Source organism: Brassica rapa, chromosome A01 (genome assembly GCF_000309985.2).
Source record: "Brassica rapa cultivar Chiifu-401-42 chromosome A01, CAAS_Brap_v3.01, whole genome shotgun sequence".
Taxonomy (NCBI): domain Eukaryota; kingdom Viridiplantae; phylum Streptophyta; class Magnoliopsida; order Brassicales; family Brassicaceae; genus Brassica; species Brassica rapa.
In genome coordinates, this window is record NC_024795.2 from 8,610,877 (window position 1) to 8,634,441 (window position 23,565).

The window sequence follows — 23,565 nt, forward strand, 5'->3', positions numbered from 1 at the left end:
GTTTTCTCGGAAATTCGTCGGAATTAGCCGACGGAATTCCGACGACTTCAGATTTTTTGTTTTCGTCGGAAATCGGTCAGAATTCCGTCCAAAGTGTCCGACGGCTGTGTCGTCCGTCGGAATTCGGCGTGTTTTCTTGTAGTGAACATAAGACATCAACGGGAGCATACAACAAATAAGACTTTTAAAGAACATTGATTTTGAAAATCTAGTCAATGAATTTTTAGCAAATAAGAGAGATAATTTATGCTTTAAAATTATTATTTAGTGTTTTTCAAGTGTGATTTTATAAGACATTTTAAAAAAAAGAAGGCATCTTTTTTTTTGTCTATGTATGATTTTTGTGCTCGCACGCCTCTGAGTCTATGTACCAAAAAGTATATATTGCATGACTAACATTAGAACTTTGACTGTGTTTGTTCTCGTTGCATGTCTGTGTTGTTGAGCTGGTATTTTCATATATTGCTAAAGTTTGAGATAGTTAAAGGTGGAGATGTGTTTATGTTGGAAACCAAAATAAGCTAATAGTTTGTCATTGATCCCTCTTTCTTTTTGATGTTACATAAGGCAGAAAAGTAGTAAAACAACATCCAAAAGGTTTTGAGTATTAACAAAGTTCAATAATATATGGAAATATTGAGTAGACTACAAAATTCTTAATATCATTTTTTCATATTTATTTTAACCACATTTATTTTTAATTTAAAATTAAAAAATATCATTGTACCACTAAATAATTTTTAAATAATTATTAGATGACCCTAAATTTTTTACTATAAATATTATTTATAAATATCAAAATGACCAAAATATTTCACAAAAAAAAAGTAATATACATTTATACCCATTAATTACCTTTAGCAGACATGCCAATAAAATGACATTATTACATGAGAAACTGAAAAAGAAAAATGTTTACATGCTCTTCTTGTAAGCCTTATTCGACAAATAGTAGATGGACCTATGCATTAAAGGGGTTTAATGAGATGTATTTTTACATGTAAAAGCGGAAATAAATTAATTTACTTCAAATTTGAGATTAGAGTAGTCCCTTTGCTGAAATTTCTCAATATCTATATCCTGCTTGGGAAAATTACAAAGCAAGGACCGAGCACCAAGGCTATCATTTATAATCTTCAGATGGTTTTGGACCTTCGCATTTGCTTCGGAAGGATTCATATGGCTGGAGAAAACTTCCATATCACAATACATGAAGTAGAAAGTAGAGGAATGTTCTGCCTCAAAAACGAGTTTTCATAAACTGCATGTGATGTAATAGAAAAATTTAAGAATAGATCAGCTTACTATAAAAACTTGGTGAAAAGTACATTCAAAAATCAAAAACCTTAGCCCTACGGATAAATACGGGATCTCTCACCTCTGTTTAATAAGAGATTATTAAGATGCAGAACAACGCTTCTATTATGCAATTTGTCGTATACTGTTAGGATTAGTATGGTTCTTACTCTTCAAGTTGGAGATGTAAATACATAATCCTTTGACTTTCACCAGCAGGTGTTGTGGATACCGTCATGGGTGTCTGAGTGTCTAGGTTGTCCCCATTTATGAGGCGACTATGGCCAATGAGTATTGCTTTAATTCTTGTATATGTTGAAGCCATCTATAACATCTGACCAAAGAAAATAAGTCGTTTGAGATAGTTTATATATAATAAACAGAAGAAGAGAACGTACAACTGTCTCATTAGCAGACTTGTGAACCAGTTCCTGCAAGATCACATAAACCTCGTAATATTAAAATCAAACAGAAAAAGGAGAGACGATTATTGCCTATTTTTTTGGTAGGTTGCTTTGCTTATTCATTTTATATTAGAGATGCAAGTTAAAGTCTCAAAAATGTTTCAGCAGGCCTCGAATAGATATTGCTACCTGCTTGTCAACTTGAAGTCTCTTCAGAGCCACCAGAAATTGGTTATGAAACACGTTGTACACCTTTTCACCACCAGCACGCCTGTGTCGTCAATCATTAGCAATATGCACGAAAGTGTAAATATATAGCTACCGTAGTTTTCTAGTTGGTAAGGAGTTATGCCTACTCAAACAATATAACAGCTCGGGGTTTAAACTTGTAAATATTTAGCAGTAATTATGGCCAAAAACGTACACTTCATAGACATGCTTCTTGCATAGTTGATCCAGAAGCCACAACTTCCCCCTAAAAACCAAAACAGTAATCATATGATATCTAAGAATTCAAAAAAAAATGACTAAAGAATACACAATCTTACCCAAACATCAGACTTGCCAAGTTAATTGAAATTATTACATGTGCAAAGGAGCAAATTTACCTTTTCGATTATAGCAGGAGCTTTTGCAGATTTGACATAAAATTTTCTCGTGAAGGAAGCTGAGTCTTTAGTTTCATCATTTAATGACTGCTGGATATGAAGAAAATATCAACTTCTGCACTTCCTAACAAAAAGCCAGTCACTAAAACGCTTTGTATATACCTCTTAATTATGTCTTTGTCTGAGAAGATATTTCTTCTATTTAGCCTCCAACTCAACATCGATCTCCTGCATACAAATTTAAAGAAAAGTTCTCAACTTTTCCGAAGCCCACAAACCAATATAGTGTTTTGAGAATCAAACCTAGGTACAACGTAATCATTAGGATGCAAGAACTTCGTCGTGAGAACCCTGTGAAGCGACCTCCATCTTGATCATAGCAGCTCTAAGCCAATTTTTGCAATGTTTTTGGCCTCCCAGAAATGCATCTCACCACACTGATTCTTCGATTGTCCAAATAACTTAGGAGCTTCCCAGAAATGAATTAGACGGTAGCGTAATGGGTTTCATGGTGACCTAGTAGCTCTTAGACAACCATATCGCTGTTTCTCTAGGCGACACTTTCCCGGACCAAACGGCTTCAGCAACACATTCAGCTCATCATACCTCTCATCTAGAAGCAACCTCGCGCTGAACTCAAGCAATCCCTCAGCGCCTCAGCGTGTTGTCCCCGGCTCAAACCTCTGTCTATTCGATGCACCTGAGGAAGCTCTGCTCGACGCTCCTCCAGCAGTCGCATTCTGATCAGAAAAATCGCCGCCGCTCTTAGTTTCTCGTTCTGGCTCAAGCGTGAACTTTTCTTTTGTGATTGAGCAGTCTAGCGGTTGCTGCAGCTCCTCTGGAGGAGGCGGGCTGTAGGATCCTCTGGAGGAGCCTTTGTTCTTCTTCTTGCGCACAACGGGAGTGAAAGGCATTTCTTCGTATGAAGCTAGTGGGAACTTGATGGTGTCGATTATTGGAGAGTTTACGGATACGTCTGGTGAGTTTAGGTGATGGAGTATACCGATGTTTGGGGTGTAGAGAGAGTCTCTTGTTCCTTTTGCAGGTTTGTGTGAGACAGGCGAGGACGATCTACGTATGGTTGCAGCTTTTTTCTGATACATTAGATAGAAAAAAAATTATAAAGCACTCTGAAAAGGCAATTAGTAAGATAAGGAGGAGTATCTGGACAGATGACTAACCAGACCACCACTCTTAGGCTGGCTTGATCTGTAAGAAACCCCTGAATTTTTCGAAACAGCTGGTCTTCGAACAGTTACTCTACCAGTGTCGTTAGCAGACAAATCCACTGGCATGCGGTGGTGCAAATACGTGTGCACTGGTTTAACAGAAGACAAAGAATCTTCCTGGTCAACTATAAACTTGCCAGAGGAAGTGGTTTAACAGAAGACAAAGAATCTTCCTTCTCTTCTTGGACCAAAGCTTATGCATTTGCCAGAAGAACGCCTTCTCTGCTCAGGAGGATAGCTGCTTCTCCTTGCGGATTCAGATTCTGGTTGCAATGTATCGTCTCCCCCGGTAGCTCAGCTTAAGAAGAACCTTTTGAACGTAAGGCTGAAGCAGAGGATGTCTGAGAAGATCAGAAGCCTACACAGAAGAAGAAGAGAAAATGTTACTTACTCTTCAGGTTTGTACAACAGCTCAAAAGCTTAAATGATCAGAGTTGTGCATACGCTTGGTCTGAGTTCTGGATTCTTCCTGAGCATGCTTTTAACCAGACCTCGACTGGAGAAAGCAGGAACGCAAAATCATAAAGAAGCTCTAATAGGTTTCACGTTACAAAAATAAGAATATATATATACGATATTTAAAAATTAATTGCTCCCTTATTTTGGCGACTTGCTGTTTGGTTTCATGGCCATGGCTTGAGCTTAGAGCGTTTGTAGGGTTTTGGTTTGTAGAAAGGAAAAAAAAAACAGTATATAAAGAAGAAGGAAAAGAGGGAGGTAAAACGAATTCATTAAGAGGGTTTTGATCAAGGGGAGTAAAGTTGAGAATTGATTGTTTAGAAGTGGGTTGATTAAATCTGAGTTTCTGTGATCTTCAATCGGAGAAGACGAAGTGTTAGAGGTCACGATGATTGATTTATTGATCATAGGTTTGGTTTTTTGAATGGGTTCCGTTTGGGCAATAACAAATTAAATGAAGCCCACATGGAGAGGAAGTGGATTGCATCGAATTGGGCATAAGCAGAATCACGAAGCCTAAACGATTAAGCCTATCTGACGTGTCACAAAACCTGTCCCTGATTGATCCAAATTAAAAATCTGACGTGGCACGCTCCTTGCTCACCATATCCGGCTTTTAGAATTGTGATTTGTATTTTATTACACAATAGAATATAATTCAAGTGTCTCACTTTCAATTGTGTGGTTGTGTTATTTGTTGCAAGTGTTTTGGTAGTGATAGCTGATCGCAAGCGTATCTCCTTACATTGCTCATCTTTTCAAAGTCTTGAGGACTGGGCTTTGAAGGATGAAATATTGGCGGTCTCAGCCAAAGCCTTTTCTCACAGGGAAACCTTGGTCACACGTTGATGGACCCAGTTTTCTTTCCTTCAAGCTGTCGCAAGATGTTATGATGTTCTGGAATGACTCTTTCCCTCGTTTTGAGGATGTTACACACCCTTGGAGTTTCAGGGTGAAGTTCGCTTTACCTCTGTATGAGGAAGTTACTCTTTGTAGTACCACTTTATTACCTCATTGCGAGGCTGTTACATGGAATTGTGTCTTTGTGGCTATGGATTCTATTGTCTCAGACTGGTCTACTTGGCTATGGTGGTCCTGCTCACAGCTATTAGGCTCTTCAAAAAGGTGTTTTGTCACCTCTGAATTTGTAGCTGGGTTTTCTTCAATTGGTTATGATTGTTCAGTGATTGGATCATGGATTGAAGCATGTGACCCCCATCACTCATCTAGTAGAGTAAGTGAGTACTCTGTCCTAGTAGTTAAGGCTATTTTGCTGCATAAAGCTTCTCCATCTGCAACATCATTTGGACTCTCAAGTCTCCAGTGTCTTTCGGACTCAATTGTCCCCCGTTTTGCCCTACGCTTAGGGATGGATTTGAATGAGATCACAGGTTTCTTCATCTTTGAAAACCTTGTCACTCTCTTCACTCCTCTATCATGTTGTTCTAATTTATGCACAGCAATTTGTTTAGCTGTTGCCTTTGCAAAGGGTTTAGTACCCAAACTTTGTTGTTTAAATACTCTAGTTTGAGTTGGATATGAAATGAAACCGTTGACAAAAAAAAAAAGTGTCTCACTTTCTAAACTTTAAAATTATGAAATGTTTTAGTTGATATTTTCTATTGAATTTATATACATTTGCACTAAAAATTATATTCATAAGTATTTATGATATTATTATCAAACCAAGTTAAACCCGGTTAAACCCGGTTAAAACATGACCCAAAAGTTTTCCAATTCGATTATCAATCCGGTTTTAAAAACATCAGTTCTCTTCTTTTTGTTTCCTTCTTCTACCTTTTCATCCTTGTATTTCTATTTTCACTGAACTGACTTCAAATCATACTGCCTAATTCTCCATCCGGTTAACAAAAAAAGTCTTGTTTTAATATTTGGTTGCTTCGTAAGCTTCTCTTAGCAACCAGCAACCAGATTGGTTGACAAACATGGCATCATAAGTCATAACATGGGAGTGGTGAATTTATTTAAATTCTACGGTTGAGTTTAAGTAGTTAACATTTAAATTTTATATATTAAAATAAAACATATTATAAAACAGAATTGTAAGATACAATTTTGTTCAAATTACTTTATGTCAAAAACCCACATTGTCGCCTCAGCGACAAAATCATTCTACATGTTTAAGATTTTTTTGTCAATCTTACATTAATTACATCATGCTTACTTCCAAGCCTTGGAATAAGATTCACACCAAAATTGTTATCCCTTTTATTTTCACATTATCATACAACCATATTGGAGTACTTTCCATCATATTCAAGGGGCGCCATAACAAATGAAACAAAGATGTAATTAAAACTTTGACCAACAAGAAAAGATAGGAATACAAATCTAGTTGTCCAATTAGGAATGTATCAGTTTTTGTTTGGACCAATCATATATAATAAAATAAAAATCAGTAACAAACAAAAAAAAGTTTCATTGAAAAATCTAAACTTACAGAAACAAAAACAAACAATAAGAAAACAAAGAAGAATAATTTAAGGGAGAAAATATGTAAGCATAATGTACAGAAAACGACATCATATTTTTAATTTGTTATGAAGTAGGAAGGTTGATTTGAATTTTGATGAGGAGACCCGGGAAAACATCATCCGGGTCATGGATATGCGGGTTACGCTCCACGATAAACGGGTCGCCGCACTTGTCGCTGATGCTATGAAGCGTCTCCCCTTCCTCAACCATATATATCTCCTCACATGGCCTCTCCATCATTTGCTTCCCTCTCCAAACCTCACAGCTTCTTCTTCCCTTCGTCTCCATCGCCGGAAGATTATCTTCACCATCTCCGAGGAGCTGACCGTTTCTGACCGAGCCCGCCAGTGTTAGGACCAGCAGTGCGGCCAGAGAGTAACACAGGACTGTGTTTGATCTCGACATCATGAATATGGTTCTAACAGGACACAGAGAGGGAGGGACAATTTGTAATGTTAGAAACAAATGTGTTTTGTTCTTTTTCAGGCGTGAGACGTGTTTGTATATACCCATACTATAGTTATCACATATATATAGGGGCGGACGAACATTATGCGGTATAGGATCACGTGTCTTCTACTTCTTTTTTCTTAATTAATTTGAATGATTTTGATTAAAATCTTCCTATTTAGTGAACATAGAAAAGTGCCCCCTGGTCTAGATTTTAATTTTAATCTTAATACTGTATTCTGACTAAAAATGTTTATAAATCCGCCCATGCATATATGTGTGGTGTAGTAATAAGCAATCACTATAGGCACCATTGATTAAATAATTTCTCAATGTTGGTTGATTAATCAAGCAGAAGTCACTAAAAATAAAGAAGCAGTATTCTACTTACAATCATAATTAAACTTAGAAAATGATAGAAACGTTATGGCCATGAAATCCATGATGGGTTAACTTTTGGATTTATCTTAAAACAATTTGGATTTATCTAAACTACTTTGGATTTATCTCGTGTTATTCCTATGGACCCTTGGATTTAACTATTTAGTCATGATATATATAAAATAGGCATATGCAAAGAATCGCACCATCCGGTTAAAGTGTAAGAGAAGAATTAAAAACGTATCACTCCACGGTAGAAAAGTTCATCGACCATTTTTTTACAGAACCAGAATACATATAAATTCTAAAGCAAAAAAATGTAATCCTTCACACTCGAACGCCGCGTCGCTAGACTTTTGTTTATTGATTTACCAATTACCAGCAAGTCGAATCTTTGATCGGCTTAATTTCGAATCCTTTATATCGTCATATTTTAACTAAAGCCAGTAGGTGATTAATGTTTTTTTTGTAGGTGGGTGATCAATGTAGAGTCGGCTGTTTGCATCTCAACGGTCTCGCTTTCGAAATGATTGTATTACACCGTATTCTTGAAAATAACTTGTTTCTTCACTGTATGTATTGTATTTTTCCGCAAGCGTTTTTTTTCTAAACAAAAGACTAGACTGCAAATTTACAAAATGAATCATGATTTCAAAGATTTTCAGAATCTAAATTTTGCAAAGAAAACAATACTCAGAAGTCAGATTTTTAAATACATTTTTTGAGAATTTTCTTTTAATTTAATATTAAGAATATATACCAACTTTGCTTCATCTCAGTTATCATCAAAATACAATATAAACAAACATATTCCAGGAAGTCGGTATTGTGGATTACTTTCGGTTATATCTCTCTTTTTCTGTTAAAAAACTTTCAGTTATTTATATCTCAATTCTTCGAAGATCACAATAATATGAAAAAGACACAAATAACACGCACCCTGTGGGACAGATTCAGTCCCTCCCGTGTAACTAGCGCCATATAGTTTGGTAAGGTGTTGTGCTTGTGACATCTGGAAGTTTCCTTCGTATTGATTGGAAAGAAAGGAAACAAGACAATATTAGAAAGAGATATTATTATCTATTTTTGCTAAATGGGTCGGCCGACATACAACTAGGTCGGCATATAAAATACATATGTAATAAGAAATAAGAAAATATAGAAAATACAGAAAATCAAAGGAAGCACAACAAAATGGCGGATATGTAATGGGAAAGACTACACAACGCCAAACAGGAAAACACTGTCAACAAAGCCATTGAATATATGGAGGAATGGAGAGGTATAAAAGCGGAGGAAATTGCAGAGGTTAAACGCCCAATCAGCAACAACCGGAACATCAAATGGAAACCCCCACCACAACAATGCATCAAGTGCAATACATATGGCGCTTGGAGTAAAGATAGACAGAGAAGTGGAGTAAGTTGGGTGAATCGAGGCCATATGGGAAGGTTGCTATGGGCGGGAGCCAAGAGCTTTCAGAGACTAGGATCAACCAATATATAGAAACGGAGGCAGTAGCACTCAATTGGGCAGTTCAAACGATGCGAAGTCTAGGGTACAAGCAGGTAATCTACGAAACTGACTCTTTGTTGTTGCCAAAAATGATGGCAGGAAGTGAAAAGATATGGCCAAAACTTAAACCGATCATCCAAGACCCAACCCAATCACTTTCTGAATTGCCAGGCTCCATTGTGTAGTACTATCCTATGAGAGAGTAACAAAGTAGGCTTTTCATCAATGTTTTTAAATCCGATCCGAACACTGAACGGACAACTTACACTAGATCGTCGATGGCTGGTGAACCACAAGTTAATAAATTAATTAATTTTATTATATAATAATATATTAACTAGAAACTAAAGTTTAATATTTTCTAAATATTTTTTTAAAACATAAAATAATAGTTTGGATATGTATATTATTTATGTTTAAAAAATACTTAACTTCAGTTTTTATATTTATAATTTCATTTGACATACAAAATATCAAAAAATAGTTTATACTATTTAAAATTTTCTGTAAAAAGGTAAGAGTTATGAAATTTTAAAAAATCAAGGCATAAAATTCATAAATATTTAAATGCCTAATGTGAATAATAAATTAAATTTCAAATCCAAAATAAACAAAAACAAAGATAAAATTGATGTTTGCGGATGCGGGTGATTGCGGTTTCTAGCGGTTTTAAGAGATTTGTACGATTCGTTCTGCGGTTAGAAATTGATGCATTTGCGGGATACTTATGAGTGATTAACTACCAAATACAGCAGCAGTTAAATAATAAATTAAAAATATTTATATTTTATATAATTATAGAAATATCAAAAATCATAATATTACAATAAATGTAAAATTATATCTAGAAAGTTATAGTTTTAAATTTTAAAAAATTATAGAAAATATTTTTATTTTCAAAAATTATAATATTAATTAAAATAAATAGATATATTTTAGTATTTTTATAATTCTAATTTAAATTTATTATTGAATATTTTTATTTTTGAATTTATGAGGTTTAAAGCGGTTTATAGCGATTTTGAAGCTGTTTAGAGTGATTTGAGTTATTGTTGCAAAACGCCAACAACCGCTACCAACTGCCCGCTACCAAATCGCTCTAAACCGCTCTAAACCTCATAAATTCAAAAGCTGGTTCCAACTAGCGTTTGCAGTTGCGGAAGGATTTTTTTTCTTTAAAAAAACCAATATAAATACCAAAATAAAAATATTCAATTAAAATTTTAAATTGGAATTATAAAAATACTAAAGTATATCTACTATATTTTAATTAATATTATAAATTTTATAAATAAAAATAACTTCTATAGTTTCTTTCTTAATATAATTTTTATATTTATTATAATATTATGATTTTTGATATTTTATAATTATATAAAATATAAATATTGCTAATTTATTATTTACCTGCAAACACACAAATTTCTAACCACAGAACCAGTCGTACGAATATATTAAAACCGCTAGAAACCACAACTGTCCGCATCCGCAAACTCACGTAACCGCAACTGTTGCGTTTGAACCATTCATGCCCTTAGTGTATGTGTTGGGTTTTCTTCAGTTAAATTAACATTTTCAATAAACCAAATATAATAATTTTGTCTTCCCGTTGTAAACGCAATTGTTCTTTTGGTAAAATGCAATATTTTGTTTCCCGTCAAAACTCATAATCTCGATTAAAAAAAGACAAAATCTCATTTCCTATCAAGAACACAAATTTTCGTTTTTTCATCAAAAACACAAAAATTTCATTTCCGCCAAAAAACGCAAAACATGTTTTTGCCCAAAAAAAGCAAAATTTCATTTTCCCTCCAAAAAAATGCAAAATCATGTTCTTTAACCAAGAATGCAAAATCTCATTTTCCCTCCAAAAAGGCGAAATCATTTTTTTTTCCAAAACATAAAATTATATTTTTCGGTCAAAATGCAAAATCCCGTTTCTTCACCAAAAACACAAAATTCTGATTTTCCACTAAAACACAAAACTTTATTTTCTCCCCAAAAACGCGAAATCACGTTTTCTGCGAAAACGAAACATAAAATCTCGTTTTCCTGTCAAAAACATGAAATTATATTTTCCACCAAAAATGAGAAATCCCGTTTTTTCCGCCAATAACACGAAATCTCATTTTCCGCCAAAAACGCGAAATCTCATCTTCACGCCAAAACATGAAATTTTATTTCCCACAAAAAAAGCAAAACCTGGTTTTCGCCAAAATGCATAATTCCGGTTTCCCGCCAAAAATGTAAAATCTCATTTTTCGCCAAAAATTCAACATTTGGTTTTCTCGCCAAAAATATAAAATCATGTTTTCCGCCAAAAACGTAAGATTTTGTTTGTCACAAAAATGCAAATTTTATTTTTCCTACTAAAAACATAAAATCTTATTTTTCGTCGTAAATAAGTAAACTAATATTTATATATGTAATTTAATATAAAATTAACAAACTATATTAAAGTATTAGGATATCCGCAAGTTACCTAAAATCAGAGGGTTGATTTCGGGTTATCCTAACACTGTAGGGTTTTATTCGGGGTTTTTATGGGCGGGCTTTTTCGGGTTAGGTGGAGCAGGGGTCTTTTACCCGTGACAACGTCCCTAGAAATGATGCCTTACGTTGTGTCATAAAGTATTAGAAATGGCTGGTCCCATGCGTAGAAACTAGAAAGAGATTAAAGCCTTGTTTGAACTCTTTTTAATTATAAGAAAATGATCATTAATTGATATTAGGTCGGAAATTTGGCTTCATTTTACGAAAGTTCACATACTTAACAAAAAAAAAATTCATCTGTCGAAAAATATAGTATCAAAACACGATTCATGTAATCCTATTCATAATCTATATGACCCCAAGTTAGTTTCATCAATCTTTGCCCAACCTTATAAAATTAATGATCACAGAGTCATCGTAATATTTTTTTGAAATCTTAAATGATATATAACAGAGATACACTAATTCACTTCTCACCAATTTTTGGTTTTAGGTTAGACATATCTAAATTTACCGCAGAGATATATGATGTTAGTGATTAAATCAGATATCAAAAGGATATGAAACGCAACGGCTATATATGTTCTTCTACTTTTTGGAACCACAATCACTGTACATTCAATATATCTTCTACAATACCAACGATGAATTTAGATTGTGGAGTTAAAAAATTTATTTGATAGTCTTAGGTTTAAGCAAGAAAAAAACACATCCGTCTTATTTGTCAACTCTTCAACTATATATTTCCACTAAAATACAATATAATTGGTTCAAAACTAGAAAATCAGGTACATCAACCTCAAATTTCTAGTAGTTCAAATGTGAGATATATTAATACTCAAAGAGGTAGGAATGCACCGTTAAAGAAAATGGATAGTCATGAAGATAATGATTGATTTGAGTTAAACTTTGGTATATATATTTTTTTGGTTTAGTGGATTCTATATGATGTTGTTATGATTATATGTCAATAGGTCTGTAACTGTCTTGAGCTCTTCAAATCATCAAATACAAACAATATGCCAGTCTTGTCTCCGGGAGGTGGGTGCTCTTTCAGATCCACCATCGTCGGTCTAGTCTCCGGGGGGTGAAGGCTTTCACAGTCTTGCGTCGCCGGCTTTAGGTTTTGCTTCGTTTAGTTGGTTCGGCTCTGGTCCTGGTGATGTTTTTTGAGAGTGTGTGGGTTGGCTCTTGGTTCGAAGTGGTCTGCGGTGGGATCTGTCGGTTGAGCTCTCGATTGGATCGATGAGGCTCTCCGAAGGTTTGACAAAGCGGGGAAGAGATGAAGTGGTCTCGTGGGTGGCCCTTTGGTGTTTCTGAGTTCGAGGTCGGGGGTGGTGAAACTCCGGCGATGCTTCGACACGGTGGCGGTCAAGTCGAGACGGAAGTGGCGCGTGGCGTGCTGATGGGTCCTTATCCTTCCACGCGTCCGGTTTCCTTGATACGCAGTCCGACTGAAATCGAGCGAGTTGGGTTTGGGCCTCAGACGGGTTAAGGTTGTAATAGTGGCCCATTAGAAGCGGGTTTGGGTTTGGGTTTGTTGTATGGTTGGGCCTAGGGCCCTTGTTGGGTTTTAACTCTTTTAAATAAAAAATAAATTGGCGGGAAAAAAAAAAAAAACAATATGCCATCTCTTCTTATTTCCTCCTCATGAGCTCCCATCTCTTCTTATATATATATATATATATATTATGCTTGCAGAAAAAAGGTATTTGACATGTCTTTTGGAAAAGAAAAATGAACTTGATTCATTTCTTTTTGTTCAGATCGATGAATATATTTTAGGCTTAGACGATATTCTCTATGTGACCCTTAATGACTGTTGATTGAACTTCTATGTTCTAGTAAGAACTTTAGGTAATAAGATTGTTCATATCTTGTTTATTCAAGTAGAGATAACCTAACTTGTCGTCGAAGAAAGTTGTTGTGGGCTTTTTGGAAAACCCGGTGTAGTTCTTCTCCATTTTCAATGAGCAAATGCGATGAATCACTTTGAAGAGTTCGTTCTTGTGTGTGATAGGTTGGGAGGCAGAGTCCTCGAATGGCATCCACTGCACAATCAAGAAAAACTTGAGAAATATTGCGAGGAAAATGTTTCAGATTCAGAATCAGAAGTAGAGGCTACTTTAATTACTTGAGCTGCTTCAATCTCTAAGTCCTGCTTTTGGATATCAAATGAGGTAGGTCGCAACAGACAAATGAAGAATAAATCTGATTTGACAAAAAATGACTCGTGGGTTTGACTGCAAGCAGATGGCTACAAGGATTAGAGGATATAAAGCATCAAAATAATAAAGTAGCGGATGTAAGTACCAGAAAGCTAGAACCTCCAAGAACTCTGTGTCGATCTGAGGATAAATAAATTGAAACATTAGTTAATATACATATTCATATATGCATATTGATTTACAGTTAGATAATGGATTCTTGCTTACGCCTGTTTCTTCTTTTACTTCTCTAATGGCTGCTGCAAAAATATCCTCTCCCTAGACACAAATGAGCAAGGTGGCATCTCCAACAAACATCTAAATACGATTGAAAATTTATTGCGACAAATAAGTTGAAACACACCTCGTCAACTACACCTGTTGGGATCTTCCATACACCTGATCCGCGTAACAGACCATATTTTTCCTGCACTACAAGAATCTGCCCATCGTCTTAATTAAAGATGTTTGTTAAGTTTCAGGCTTATAATTAAAATTAATTCTTATATATTATTCTTTCTCAAAAGACATTTCTTATATATTACTCAAAATTTAATCATTTTGATATGTAATATTCCTAAAACACCCCTACCAAAGTAAATGCATTATACAATTAATTTCGGTTAGATCATGAAATTTGGATTGATTTGGTTCACGTTTGAGATATCATGTTAAGTTTCATGTGTTCAAAACTCAAAATCATTTGAAATGAGTAGTTATTATTTTTCTCCCTTAGTCATTACGATACAATGTCACTTCAAATGTATCATATTCCTAACATCAGTCAATAACCATCTAGCTAATTAAATGTTAATGCTAACTAATTTTGACCAAGTACTATAAATGACATGGGTAAGATTTTCAACCTCATGGTGATAGCAAAACACCTATGTTTTTGGAACAAGTTAGTAAGTAGTAACTAGTAACTACCTCTTTGTTATGGTTTAAAACGACAGCACCAACACGAACACGATGAGAAGCATTCAGAGGAATAGTACTCTCAGATTCAGGAATCCAGTAAACTAGCATCAGGTAAGTTGGCTCAGCGTGATGGTACCGGAAACCTTCCTGCATGGATTATGATTACATACTACACGTTATCTCAGGACGTGCGGAATTTCATCTCAAACCTGGTTTAGCAAATGAATATATATATATATGTCTTGAACACACTGACTCAGAATTAGGATTTATATGCATCACCTTAACTGCAGGTTCCACGAGATTAACTTGTGAGAGAGGCAAATTTAACCAGACTCCTTTTTTACCCTGAAAATGTAATAATTCAATTTGACATAATCAAAACCAACATATCATCACCCTAGAAGAGGGAGATGCGCGTGACTGATCGCACTAGCACAAACCTGTGATCGCCACTGCGTGAACGAATATCTAAGCGTTGCAACGAAGCACTTGGGATCCGTAGGAGTTGTCATCTCCACGATCACTCCCCCGTACTCATCCTCCACAAACGGAAGTACCTCCTCACCGATCTTGTGTTCTACTACTCCATTAACCATAGGAGTCTCGTGGTCAGACATGCTTTAAATTCTTAAAAGCTTTTGGGATTTAAAAGTCGTCGAAAATTGCTTCAAGTAGTCAAGCAATGGAGACGAAGAAGAGGCAAATTAAGAGTAGAAAAGAACAATAATACAATATGAGGTTAATCTTTGTATTTATTTGTGGTTTCAACGGGGCAAATGATTTCAAAATGAGGACACTACTTATATAAATATCACGTAGTGGGGTGAGAGTTTGGTCATAAATCATAGTCAGAAAATTCATAATGGCGCACACATTAAGTTGCTCCGCCCTTTGGTGGAGTGACGCGGTCCCAGACGTCACCTTTGACGACAGAAAAATATATGCACACCATATATTTAAGTAACTAACTAAGAGAATTTGCTTATTGGCATATCATGCATGCGACGTGTTTCGACTTCTTAGCTGATTACGTGAAACAAAACCAACCTTGTCGAGTGCAGTGAGACTAGACTACTTTGGAAGGGACTGGCCAGGGCAGTGAGACTTGGATCCACAAACAGCGAATCCAATCCAATATTAGTCCTAAAACATTAAAAAGGAATTCGCCCACCGTGGGGCTCGAACCCACGACCACAAGGTTAAGAGCCTTGCGCTCTACCAACTGAGCTAGACGGGCTAATTGTTTGATTGGAACATTAATACAATATGAGGTTAATCTTTGTATTTATTTGTAGAAACCTTCAACGATTATTTGACAAACATTTACAACCAACTCTGAAGTAACTGTTGTATCCATAAACATTCCAAGAATGCGGAGATGGTATAAAAAAAAGAATTAAAAGACACTCGGATCAGAAGAAGATATGTAAACAATGGCGAGGAACAAGGGCTCTGTTCCAAACCTCAAGGCTGAATAGCAGTTGGTTGTGTACTCCACTTCCATACTTTAACTTGACCAGTTCCATCACCGGTGAAAAATATGCCCCCGGGACCTATCTGGATCGAACGTATCTCCTGCTTTGCTAAAATCTTACCCCTTTCCGTAAACCTTGCATAAGAGTGAACAAAACAACTAAGCTTTTGAAAGAGGAAACACTCATGAAACAAACATCAATGGAAGGACTTACGATGGCAAGTCATAGAGGTGCAAGGAATTGTCGTTGCATGAGCATAACAATACCGGCTTGGCTTCTGCATCATGCACACCACAGAGAGCTAGCACGCCCTGGAATCCAATCAGCCGTTGAAAACTCATTAGTTACATATATACAGTGAACCCAAAGAGAGGATAACATTTCTTGAAAAGACGCAAGGAAGTGTACGTATTCTTCTTTGTGAGTGTACGTCACTTCCAAGTTTCCACCTTGAGTAGCAGCCCATATCTACAGCAGAAACAAACCCCAACAGTTGAGGATAATGTCATATTCAGGATTGCTAAGAAGTTAACAGAACTAGGTTGAACAAACTTCTAGCGAATTAAAAACTAACTTTGACAGTATTGTCCAATGAACATGAGAGAAGGAACTGATCCCAGCAAATGAGAGACATGACAACTGAAGTATGTTCTGTAAGCGTTTGTACACACTGCAGATTATCCAGGCTCCAAACCTATCGGAAAACGTATAAAGCAGACATCTATTAGCTCAAACAAAAAACACAAACTGAAGTTTTTAAATTTCACACATGATAGGCACTACTTTACTTTAATAGAATTGTCCATGGAACCGGAATAGAGTCGGTTAGCTCCAACATATAAAGAAACAACTGCAAGGGTGTGGCCCGTGAGTGATGCAGCTGGATCAAAACAGTTAGTGGCAGTATTGTATCTCCAAACCAAAATAGAGCCATCCTGCAGAGGAGAGAGAGTGATATATCCTTATACTAACTTCTCACTTACCTAAAATCAAACAGACCTATACATCTCTATACCACATATAGTATGTCCCAATCAAAAGTACTCAAGCATACACATGACGCTAAAGCACAATACTACTCGGTACGAGAAAGAAACTAGGCAGTCCAGTAAAAGTATTTACTTGTGTGCCAGCGAACAAAAGATCAGTACCAACAACCAGTGAATATACTTGGCCAACAGGTCCAGTGAGACTCAGGTCCACATTGGTTTGGATATTCCACGCCTGTATATATAAATAAGCATCAAAAAACTATATCTGGAACAGTAGTATGCTAGTGAATCGTATTACAAAAACTCACCTTAACGAGATTAGGCATGCCAACCAATAGCCAGGGGCCTTCACTAATCATGCAACCAACTTCCCCACCAGGATTGAGTACACCTGTACACTATGTCCAGAACTAGACCGATAAGCATGCTGCTAAGTATCATCCATTGAGTGATTTGCCTCTATTGAACAAAATGAGCTCAAAACCTGTCCAGAAGCACAATCCCAAATCCGCAGAGTTTCATCTTTACTCGCAGTGTAAAGCTTATCAGAACCTGAAGGCAGAGCAATCCCAGTGACAACCTTACCCAAAAAAAAAACAAAACACCGTCAAACAAGAACCCATCAAAAACAACCCAAAAAAGGCATCACCTTTTGATGCCCATCGAGCTGAGTCAACAACGAGAAGCTATCCCCTTGGCTCCAACAATGCAAGTACTTGCACTTATCACCGTACGGACAATTCCCATCAGCCCAGAACTTGCAAAGCTTCTCCGTCTTGGTCACCGTTCTGTTCCCACCGAATCTCCCCCAGGTGTTGTTACCGCTCCCGGGTCCTCTCCGGTGGCTCGAACCCGCGAAGCCAGAGTCGTCATCATCAGCGATCCTTTTGTTGTTTGTAGAAGAGGACGACCCGGGGAATGGAGCTGGAGGCGGTGAGTCTCGGTGGAGGAAAGGGCAAGGGTAGCGGTTGCAGCGGCCGGCTCGCCAGTGGAAACAGACCTTCTGGTTGGAGACGCCACTGAGTCTTTGGAAGACTCTCGTGTTTCCTCCGTTCATATCTAAATCCATCGAATTGGGTGATCGTCTCTCTCTCTCTCTTGCAAAGATAAATCCAACGAAAAGAGCGATCGGAAAGTGTGTACCTTTGAAAAGTATAAATAATCTTTCTCTCTTTCCCACGAAAGTGATTAATGGAAGAGGAAGAGGATGAAAATTGAAAACAGAGTATTTGAATCGGCTTCGTTTTTTATTTTTAATGATCTTCGGATCTTTTTTTTTTTTTTGTAGAGGACAAAAGACGTGAAGAGAAGAATCAGATCCCTTTGCCTCCGTCAGCTTCACATCTTTTGACTATTTGTAATTAATGTTTTTGATAAAATATATAACACATAAGAGAACACCACATTGTCATTTGTTGTTGTTGTTGTTACAGATTACACTTGTATAACAGTCACTTTGAGTATAAAAACCTGTCATGGAACGTACAGAGTAATTAAGCCACTCAAAGGCCAGCCTCTGAGTGCCATCAAGTTAAGCTGATATGATCCCCTTTTGTACCACCAATTCACAATGACTTCCATGCTCTATGATCAGAGCATACAGTGATCATGAAACCGTTCAACTAGTTCCGACGATGGGCAGAAGCTTCCGGCCCGTAGAACATCTCTAATTCATTGCTATTTTTGTTTTTATTATAGTATTTGGAGCCAATTTCACTCCAACCAATTGCGATTTTTTTTTCTAAAATGAAAATTGCTATTTTTTACTATATACTTAGGGGAAGAAATATCAATCTCTATTTGCTATAATAAGGTAATACATTAAAGTAAACTCTATCTCTATTATAGAGATCTTCTAAAATAAAGAAAAATATAGCAAAATGTACCGGAGATAGTCTTATTCAGCTATTTTTTGAAATATTACTAGCTCATATGGTAAAGTAGTTGCCAGCCTTTAAACTTTTTTTGTGCTTCTAGCCCCCAATTTTTTTGAGTTTTTCAGGGCTAGGCCAGCGTTCAACTCACTCTGAAATTTGAACCAAAACGTTTGCTCACTGCTTAAGCGTGCACTCGTGGCCGGGGAACAAGACAGCAAGACAGAATAAATAAGCGGAGGCCAGAATCTCATATCTGATTTAGAAACAGTAACAGATTTGTCAAAACCATACAACAAGATGAGAGCAGTCCATTAAATACTACGAGATCATTAAACAAAGATAGGGGCAATCTTCAGTATATACATGGCGCTATGGAAACTCTCCGAAACATGGATATACAATACAACCAATGTTCTTTTATTGGCCAGGAGAGCTTTTAATAGCATTTGAAAGTGAGATTAAAAAAGTGGTTAAATCAGCAGTTATCCTTCAGTTAAAATTATTATAAATATAAAAAACAAATCTAAAATTTAAAAAGATAAATAAATATATATATATATTCCGTACCTAATCTTATCTACCCATCTCACCAAAATATCTAAGAGCTTCTTCTTCTTCTGGCTAGGGCTTCCACGCCGACGACGGCTGCCAAATAATTTCAATTTCATCTTTTCTTCTACAAGGTATATTGGTTGAGATCGTCTCTAGTTTCTGTCTCTCAGCTATCTTAGATCTCATCTCTTGCGGGTGAGAATGTAGAACGAGTGAATTTAGTTCAGATCTGATGTTTCTGTGTTAAAAGTCTTCTCGTTTGCAATCCTTTGTGATTTAGTCTAGATCTGAGCTTTTTGTCCAAATTCATTTAGATTAGATCTGTTGCACTCCTTTTGATTCTAATATTCTGTCGTGAATTTTCTTTGGTTTTGACGGATTTGAGCTCCAATTGTTATACAAAGTTTGAGTCTTGATGCAAATTTTCATGTTATTAGTTTTCATTTGCTTCGATATTTAGCTTTTGTGAGAAGTGATTCACAACTTTTGTTAGATTTGATACGCTAATAAAGCAGTCAGTACTTGCGACTAATGTACGTACGTACACTGTGTTGACTATTGATTGTTCTTTTTGGTGCTTTTTTTAAATCATCCTTTGTACGTTTACATGTTCTAAGGAAGCCTCATTAATAACTCTTTTTTTTACATGGTGACTGGTGCAGGAATCATGAAGCCAGTCTTCTGTGGGAACTTTGAGTATGATGCTCGTGAGGGTGATCTTGAACGCCTCTTCAGGAAATACGGCAGAGTTGAGAGGGTCGACATGAAAGCTGGTAAGCAAGCCCCCCTTTTTCTTTCCTTCTTCTTCCTTCTATGTGATTCGAACTCAATGCGCAAGCTGTGTCCGTAAACCACTAAGTGCGATGTGTTGAAAGCAAAATTCAAATCCATGTCATGAAATCCACTTCCACGACATGGCACTGGAATACTCATTCCCTCCCTCCCCGCCTCCACACATCTCTCAACCAAACAGAGAAGCACTCTTTTGCACAACATATGCCTGGCCACGTGAAGGCAGCGTGCTGCAAAGTACCTCAGATGATAGAGATAAAACAAAACAAAAAAAAATAGTGTAAAACCTCCATACTCAGCATTTTCTTTGGCGCAGGATTTTTAATCTTGGGATGCCCATACTCCTACCATGCTATGGCATGACCATAAGGAAATCTATCTCACTGTCCCAACAAAACGAGTCACTTTCCTTCCGCAAATGGCACTGCCATCTTAATTACATTTCCTTCTTCATGACTTTGGACACATTCCTCTGCCATGGAGCACTCTGTTTTCATTCACATTCCGTCTTGACTACCACATTTTCAGTTGTTCCTTGACATATATTATTCCATAATACAAGGTCTGTAACTGCTTCACTGGTTATTTAGTTTGTAAAGGCTGTTTGCTGGAGGAGAAAGGACTATCTTCTTGTTTGCTGGAGGTTATTAACTTGTTTATATTGCTCGCTGTTCATGGACTCACTTCTATTATGCTTGTGGCTTCTTCTTCAGGGTTTGCTTTCGTCTACATGGAAAATGAAAGGGATGCTGACGATGCAATCCGAGGGCTTGACCGCATTGAATTTGGGCGTAAGGGACGCAGACTTCGTGTTGAGTGGACAAAGGTAAGAGCCTGACCTCAGTCTGTCATTTTCTTTTCAGGTCTTGTAATAACCTTGACGGCTCTGTCTTGTGTATAGGGTGAACGTGGAGGTGATAGAAGAAGTGGTGGTGGTGGTGGTTCAAGAAGATCTTCATCCAGCATGAGACCTTCCAAGACTCTGTTTGTGATAAACTTTGATGCGGACAATACCAGGACCCGGGATCTAGAGAGACACTTTGAGTCATACGGCAAAATTGTAAACGTCAGAATCAGGAGGAATTTTGCATTTATCCAATACGAGGAACAAGAGGATGCAACGAGAGCACTTGAAGCTACAAACAACAGGTAGGTTCTTAGCTCATTTACCAAATGCTTTTTTTACTTAAAACACTCACAATCTGTCTTTGTTTTTTTCATTCAGTAAGCTGATGGACAAGGTGATCTCGGTGGAGTATGCAATGAAGGACGATGATGCAAGAGGGAATGGACAGAGTCCCGATAGACGCCGTGATAGGTCACCTGAAAGGAGAAGACGATCACCTTCTCCTTACAAAAGAGAAAGAGGGAGCCCTGATTATGGTCGAGGGGGTAGTCCCGTTGCTGCGTACAGAAAGGAAAGGACCAGTCCTGATTATGGGAGAAGACGTAGCCCGAGTCCTTACAAGAGATCGAGGCGTATGAGTCCAGAGTATGGTCGCGACCGCAGAGGCAATGAGAGCCCTCGCAGGAGGGAGAGAGTCGCAAGTCCCAACAACAAGAGAGAGAGGAGGAGCCCTGATGATAGCCCGTTTAAGAAGGAGAGCCCGAAGAATGGAGGTGGTGAAGTTGAAAGCCCCAGGAGGGAGAGGTCGAGGTCTAGCCCTGAGAATGGCCAAGTCGAAAGTCCTAGCTCTATTGGGAGAAGAGACAGCGATGATGGTGCAGAAAGCCCGATGCAGAAGAGGTAAGCTGGTCAAACTAGTTAGCAGCTTATTTATATAAAAATGAGATAACCATTGCTTTGTTTTTTGTGGGGTTCATTTGCAGCCGGTCTCGTTCGCCTCCAGCTGAAGAGTGAATGAAAGTGGATCCAACCATCTCTATCAAAGTAGACTGCTGTAGTCAAACTCTTGTGTCCTCGTGTTTATTATCTGTCTCTTCATACATTCAAACTCGGATCTCTTCCATTGTCGGATTGAAAAACTTGGTCTTGTATGCTTAAAATCTTCCTTCTTACTCTATTTTTCGTTTTAGTCGTACCTCGGTTTGAAGTCCAATCATGGACAAAAAAAGGATCAACGACGTGTGTACAAATAATATCCGTGGGAGAAAAGATATTAAAATATTGTGAAAATAATAATATTGTAAAACGAAAGACACGTTTATGTACATTAATCTATTTAAATCAGGCATATGGCCGATATTATTCGATGTTTGAATCTTACTATATAAAATAGACTAAATTCATGGCTTTTAAGATTATCCACCTCAGCCAAAATATTATCATCCAAAAAGAATTAAAAATAGATGTCATTTAGAAGATAATTAACTAACATACGATTTTTGATATTTCTAGAAATTTCAAATTTGCAACTGACTAAATTCAAAGCTTTTGGGACTATCCACCTCAGCCAAAATATTATCATCCAAAAAGAATTAGAAATAGACGTCATTTAGAAGATAATTAACTAACATACGATTTTTGATATTTCTATAAATTTCAAATTTGTAACTGACTAATTTATTAATAGAATCATATATCTATATTGAATTATGTTCTATTTTTAATCGTTAGACTTCAAGGGTAAATAAATTATTAATTTCTAATATATATAGTTTATAACTTTATATTGTACTTATAAATAAAGAGAAAATAACCGGAGAGGGAGAAGAAGCACATGTAAAATTATGTAATTAAAATGGTAAAATGATGACTATGATGAGGTGAATCTAAGAAAATTTGTTATACAAATTATGGTGTTTTCTTCGTCCACTATAATGATTTAAAATAAAATATATATTCACATAAATAAGTCAATATTTGTTGTTTTTTTTTGTAAGAAGTTAAGATTATTATTTTCTGAAAGGTTACACTGTTGTTTTTAAACAAGTTATTACAGCAAGGAAACAAAAACAACCAATAACAACTCAAGGTAAAAAAAACCTTAAGGAGGTCTTATACAAGAAAGATAAAAAGAAGTAGAGAAGAAGAGAAAGAAAAACTTGCCGGGTAAGAGAAGAGACGGTCACGCATCATACGGTCGAGAGAGGCAAGGATGACTGATGAAGGTGAAGAGACAGCTGTGAACACACGAGTATTACGCTCTTTCCACGGCAGGTAGATGGCTGACTGAAAGTAGAGCTTGATGATTGGAGTAGCATGCGCATCTGCGTTGACGCGAGGTTGATTGATCCAGGCTGCAACAAAGTGTAGATCAGCCGGAGGAGAAATCCAAACTTCAGTAGCAAAAGGCTCTCATATCAAGCGAGAGAAAGAGCACTCAAAGAAGAGATGATGGTGAGTCTCTATTTCCAGATTACAAAGAACGCACGTTCCTGAGACATTTAACCCACAACGCCTCAAGCGATCCTCGGTTGGCATTCTTCTCCGCAAAGCCAGCCATGATATAAA

The 23,565-nt window shown here is 36.8% G+C and overlaps 4 protein-coding genes, 1 long non-coding RNA gene, 1 other non-coding gene and 1 pseudogene across 11 annotated transcripts; 1 reads left to right on the forward strand and 6 right to left on the reverse strand.

Moving 5' to 3' along the window:
- Positions 1-1,623: 1,623 nt before the first annotated feature.
- On the reverse strand, positions 1,624-4,053 carry LOC108869132 (annotated as a pseudogene).
- Positions 4,054-6,293: 2,240 nt separating this feature from the next.
- Positions 6,294-8,891, reverse strand: LOC103863220. The gene has a single exon (XM_033285412.1). It carries the CDS (start codon positions 7,003-7,005, stop codon positions 6,556-6,558), a length of 450 nt encoding a protein of 149 aa, XP_033141303.1. The 5' UTR covers positions 7,006-8,891; the 3' UTR covers positions 6,294-6,555.
- Positions 8,892-13,026: 4,135 nt separating this feature from the next.
- LOC103863229 (nudix hydrolase 10) lies at positions 13,027-15,495 on the reverse strand. 4 transcript variants are annotated; one of them, XM_009141004.2, is made up of 8 exons: positions 14,903-15,495; positions 14,742-14,807; positions 14,469-14,606; positions 13,903-13,965; positions 13,767-13,817; positions 13,645-13,679; positions 13,466-13,574; positions 13,027-13,382 (listed from the first exon to the last, which is right to left on the reverse strand). In XM_009141004.2, the coding sequence occupies exons 1-8, from the start codon at positions 15,077-15,079 to the stop codon at positions 13,185-13,187; spliced, it is 837 nt and encodes a 278-aa protein (XP_009139252.1). In that variant the 5' UTR covers positions 15,080-15,495; the 3' UTR covers positions 13,027-13,184. The 4 variants fall into 4 exon arrangements, with proteins under 4 accessions (XP_009139252.1, XP_018508348.1, XP_009139244.1 ...); XM_018652832.2 differs by having other exon boundaries at positions 13,457-13,574; XM_009140996.2 differs by having other exon boundaries at positions 13,903-13,980.
- Positions 15,496-15,626: 131 nt separating this feature from the next.
- TRNAK-CUU lies at positions 15,627-15,699 on the reverse strand. The gene has a single exon. It is a non-coding gene; the product is annotated as a tRNA-Lys (tRNA).
- Positions 15,700-15,727: 28 nt separating this feature from the next.
- LOC103863258 (zinc finger CCCH domain-containing protein 48) lies at positions 15,728-18,598 on the reverse strand. Its single transcript, XM_009141016.3, has 9 exons — positions 17,579-18,598; positions 17,414-17,509; positions 17,238-17,327; positions 17,060-17,161; positions 16,726-16,872; positions 16,512-16,631; positions 16,346-16,405; positions 16,151-16,248; positions 15,728-16,071 (listed from the first exon to the last, which is right to left on the reverse strand). Exons 1-9 carry the CDS (start codon positions 17,996-17,998, stop codon positions 15,927-15,929), a joined length of 1,278 nt encoding a protein of 425 aa, XP_009139264.1. The 5' UTR covers positions 17,999-18,598; the 3' UTR covers positions 15,728-15,926.
- A 648-nt stretch (positions 18,599-19,246) lies between these two features.
- LOC103863268 (serine/arginine-rich splicing factor RS40) lies at positions 19,247-22,192 on the forward strand. Of its 3 annotated transcripts, XM_033285419.1 has the most exons (7): positions 19,382-19,489; positions 20,021-20,131; positions 20,467-20,712; positions 20,864-20,976; positions 21,052-21,299; positions 21,376-21,897; positions 21,981-22,192. In XM_033285419.1, the coding sequence occupies exons 4-7, from the start codon at positions 20,881-20,883 to the stop codon at positions 22,009-22,011; spliced, it is 897 nt and encodes a 298-aa protein (XP_033141310.1). In that variant the 5' UTR covers positions 19,382-19,489; positions 20,021-20,131; positions 20,467-20,712; positions 20,864-20,880; the 3' UTR covers positions 22,012-22,192. The 3 variants fall into 3 exon arrangements, with proteins under 3 accessions (XP_009139275.1, XP_033141310.1, XP_009139283.1); XM_009141027.3 differs by lacking the exon at positions 20,467-20,712 and having other exon boundaries at positions 19,247-19,489; XM_009141035.3 differs by lacking the exon at positions 20,467-20,712 and having other exon boundaries at positions 19,388-19,553.
- Positions 21,959-22,766, reverse strand: LOC117132047. The gene is made up of 2 exons (XR_004455466.1): positions 22,671-22,766; positions 21,959-22,530 (listed from the first exon to the last, which is right to left on the reverse strand). It is a non-coding gene; the product is annotated as an uncharacterized LOC117132047 (long non-coding RNA).
- Between the last annotated feature and the right edge of the window lie 799 nt (positions 22,767-23,565).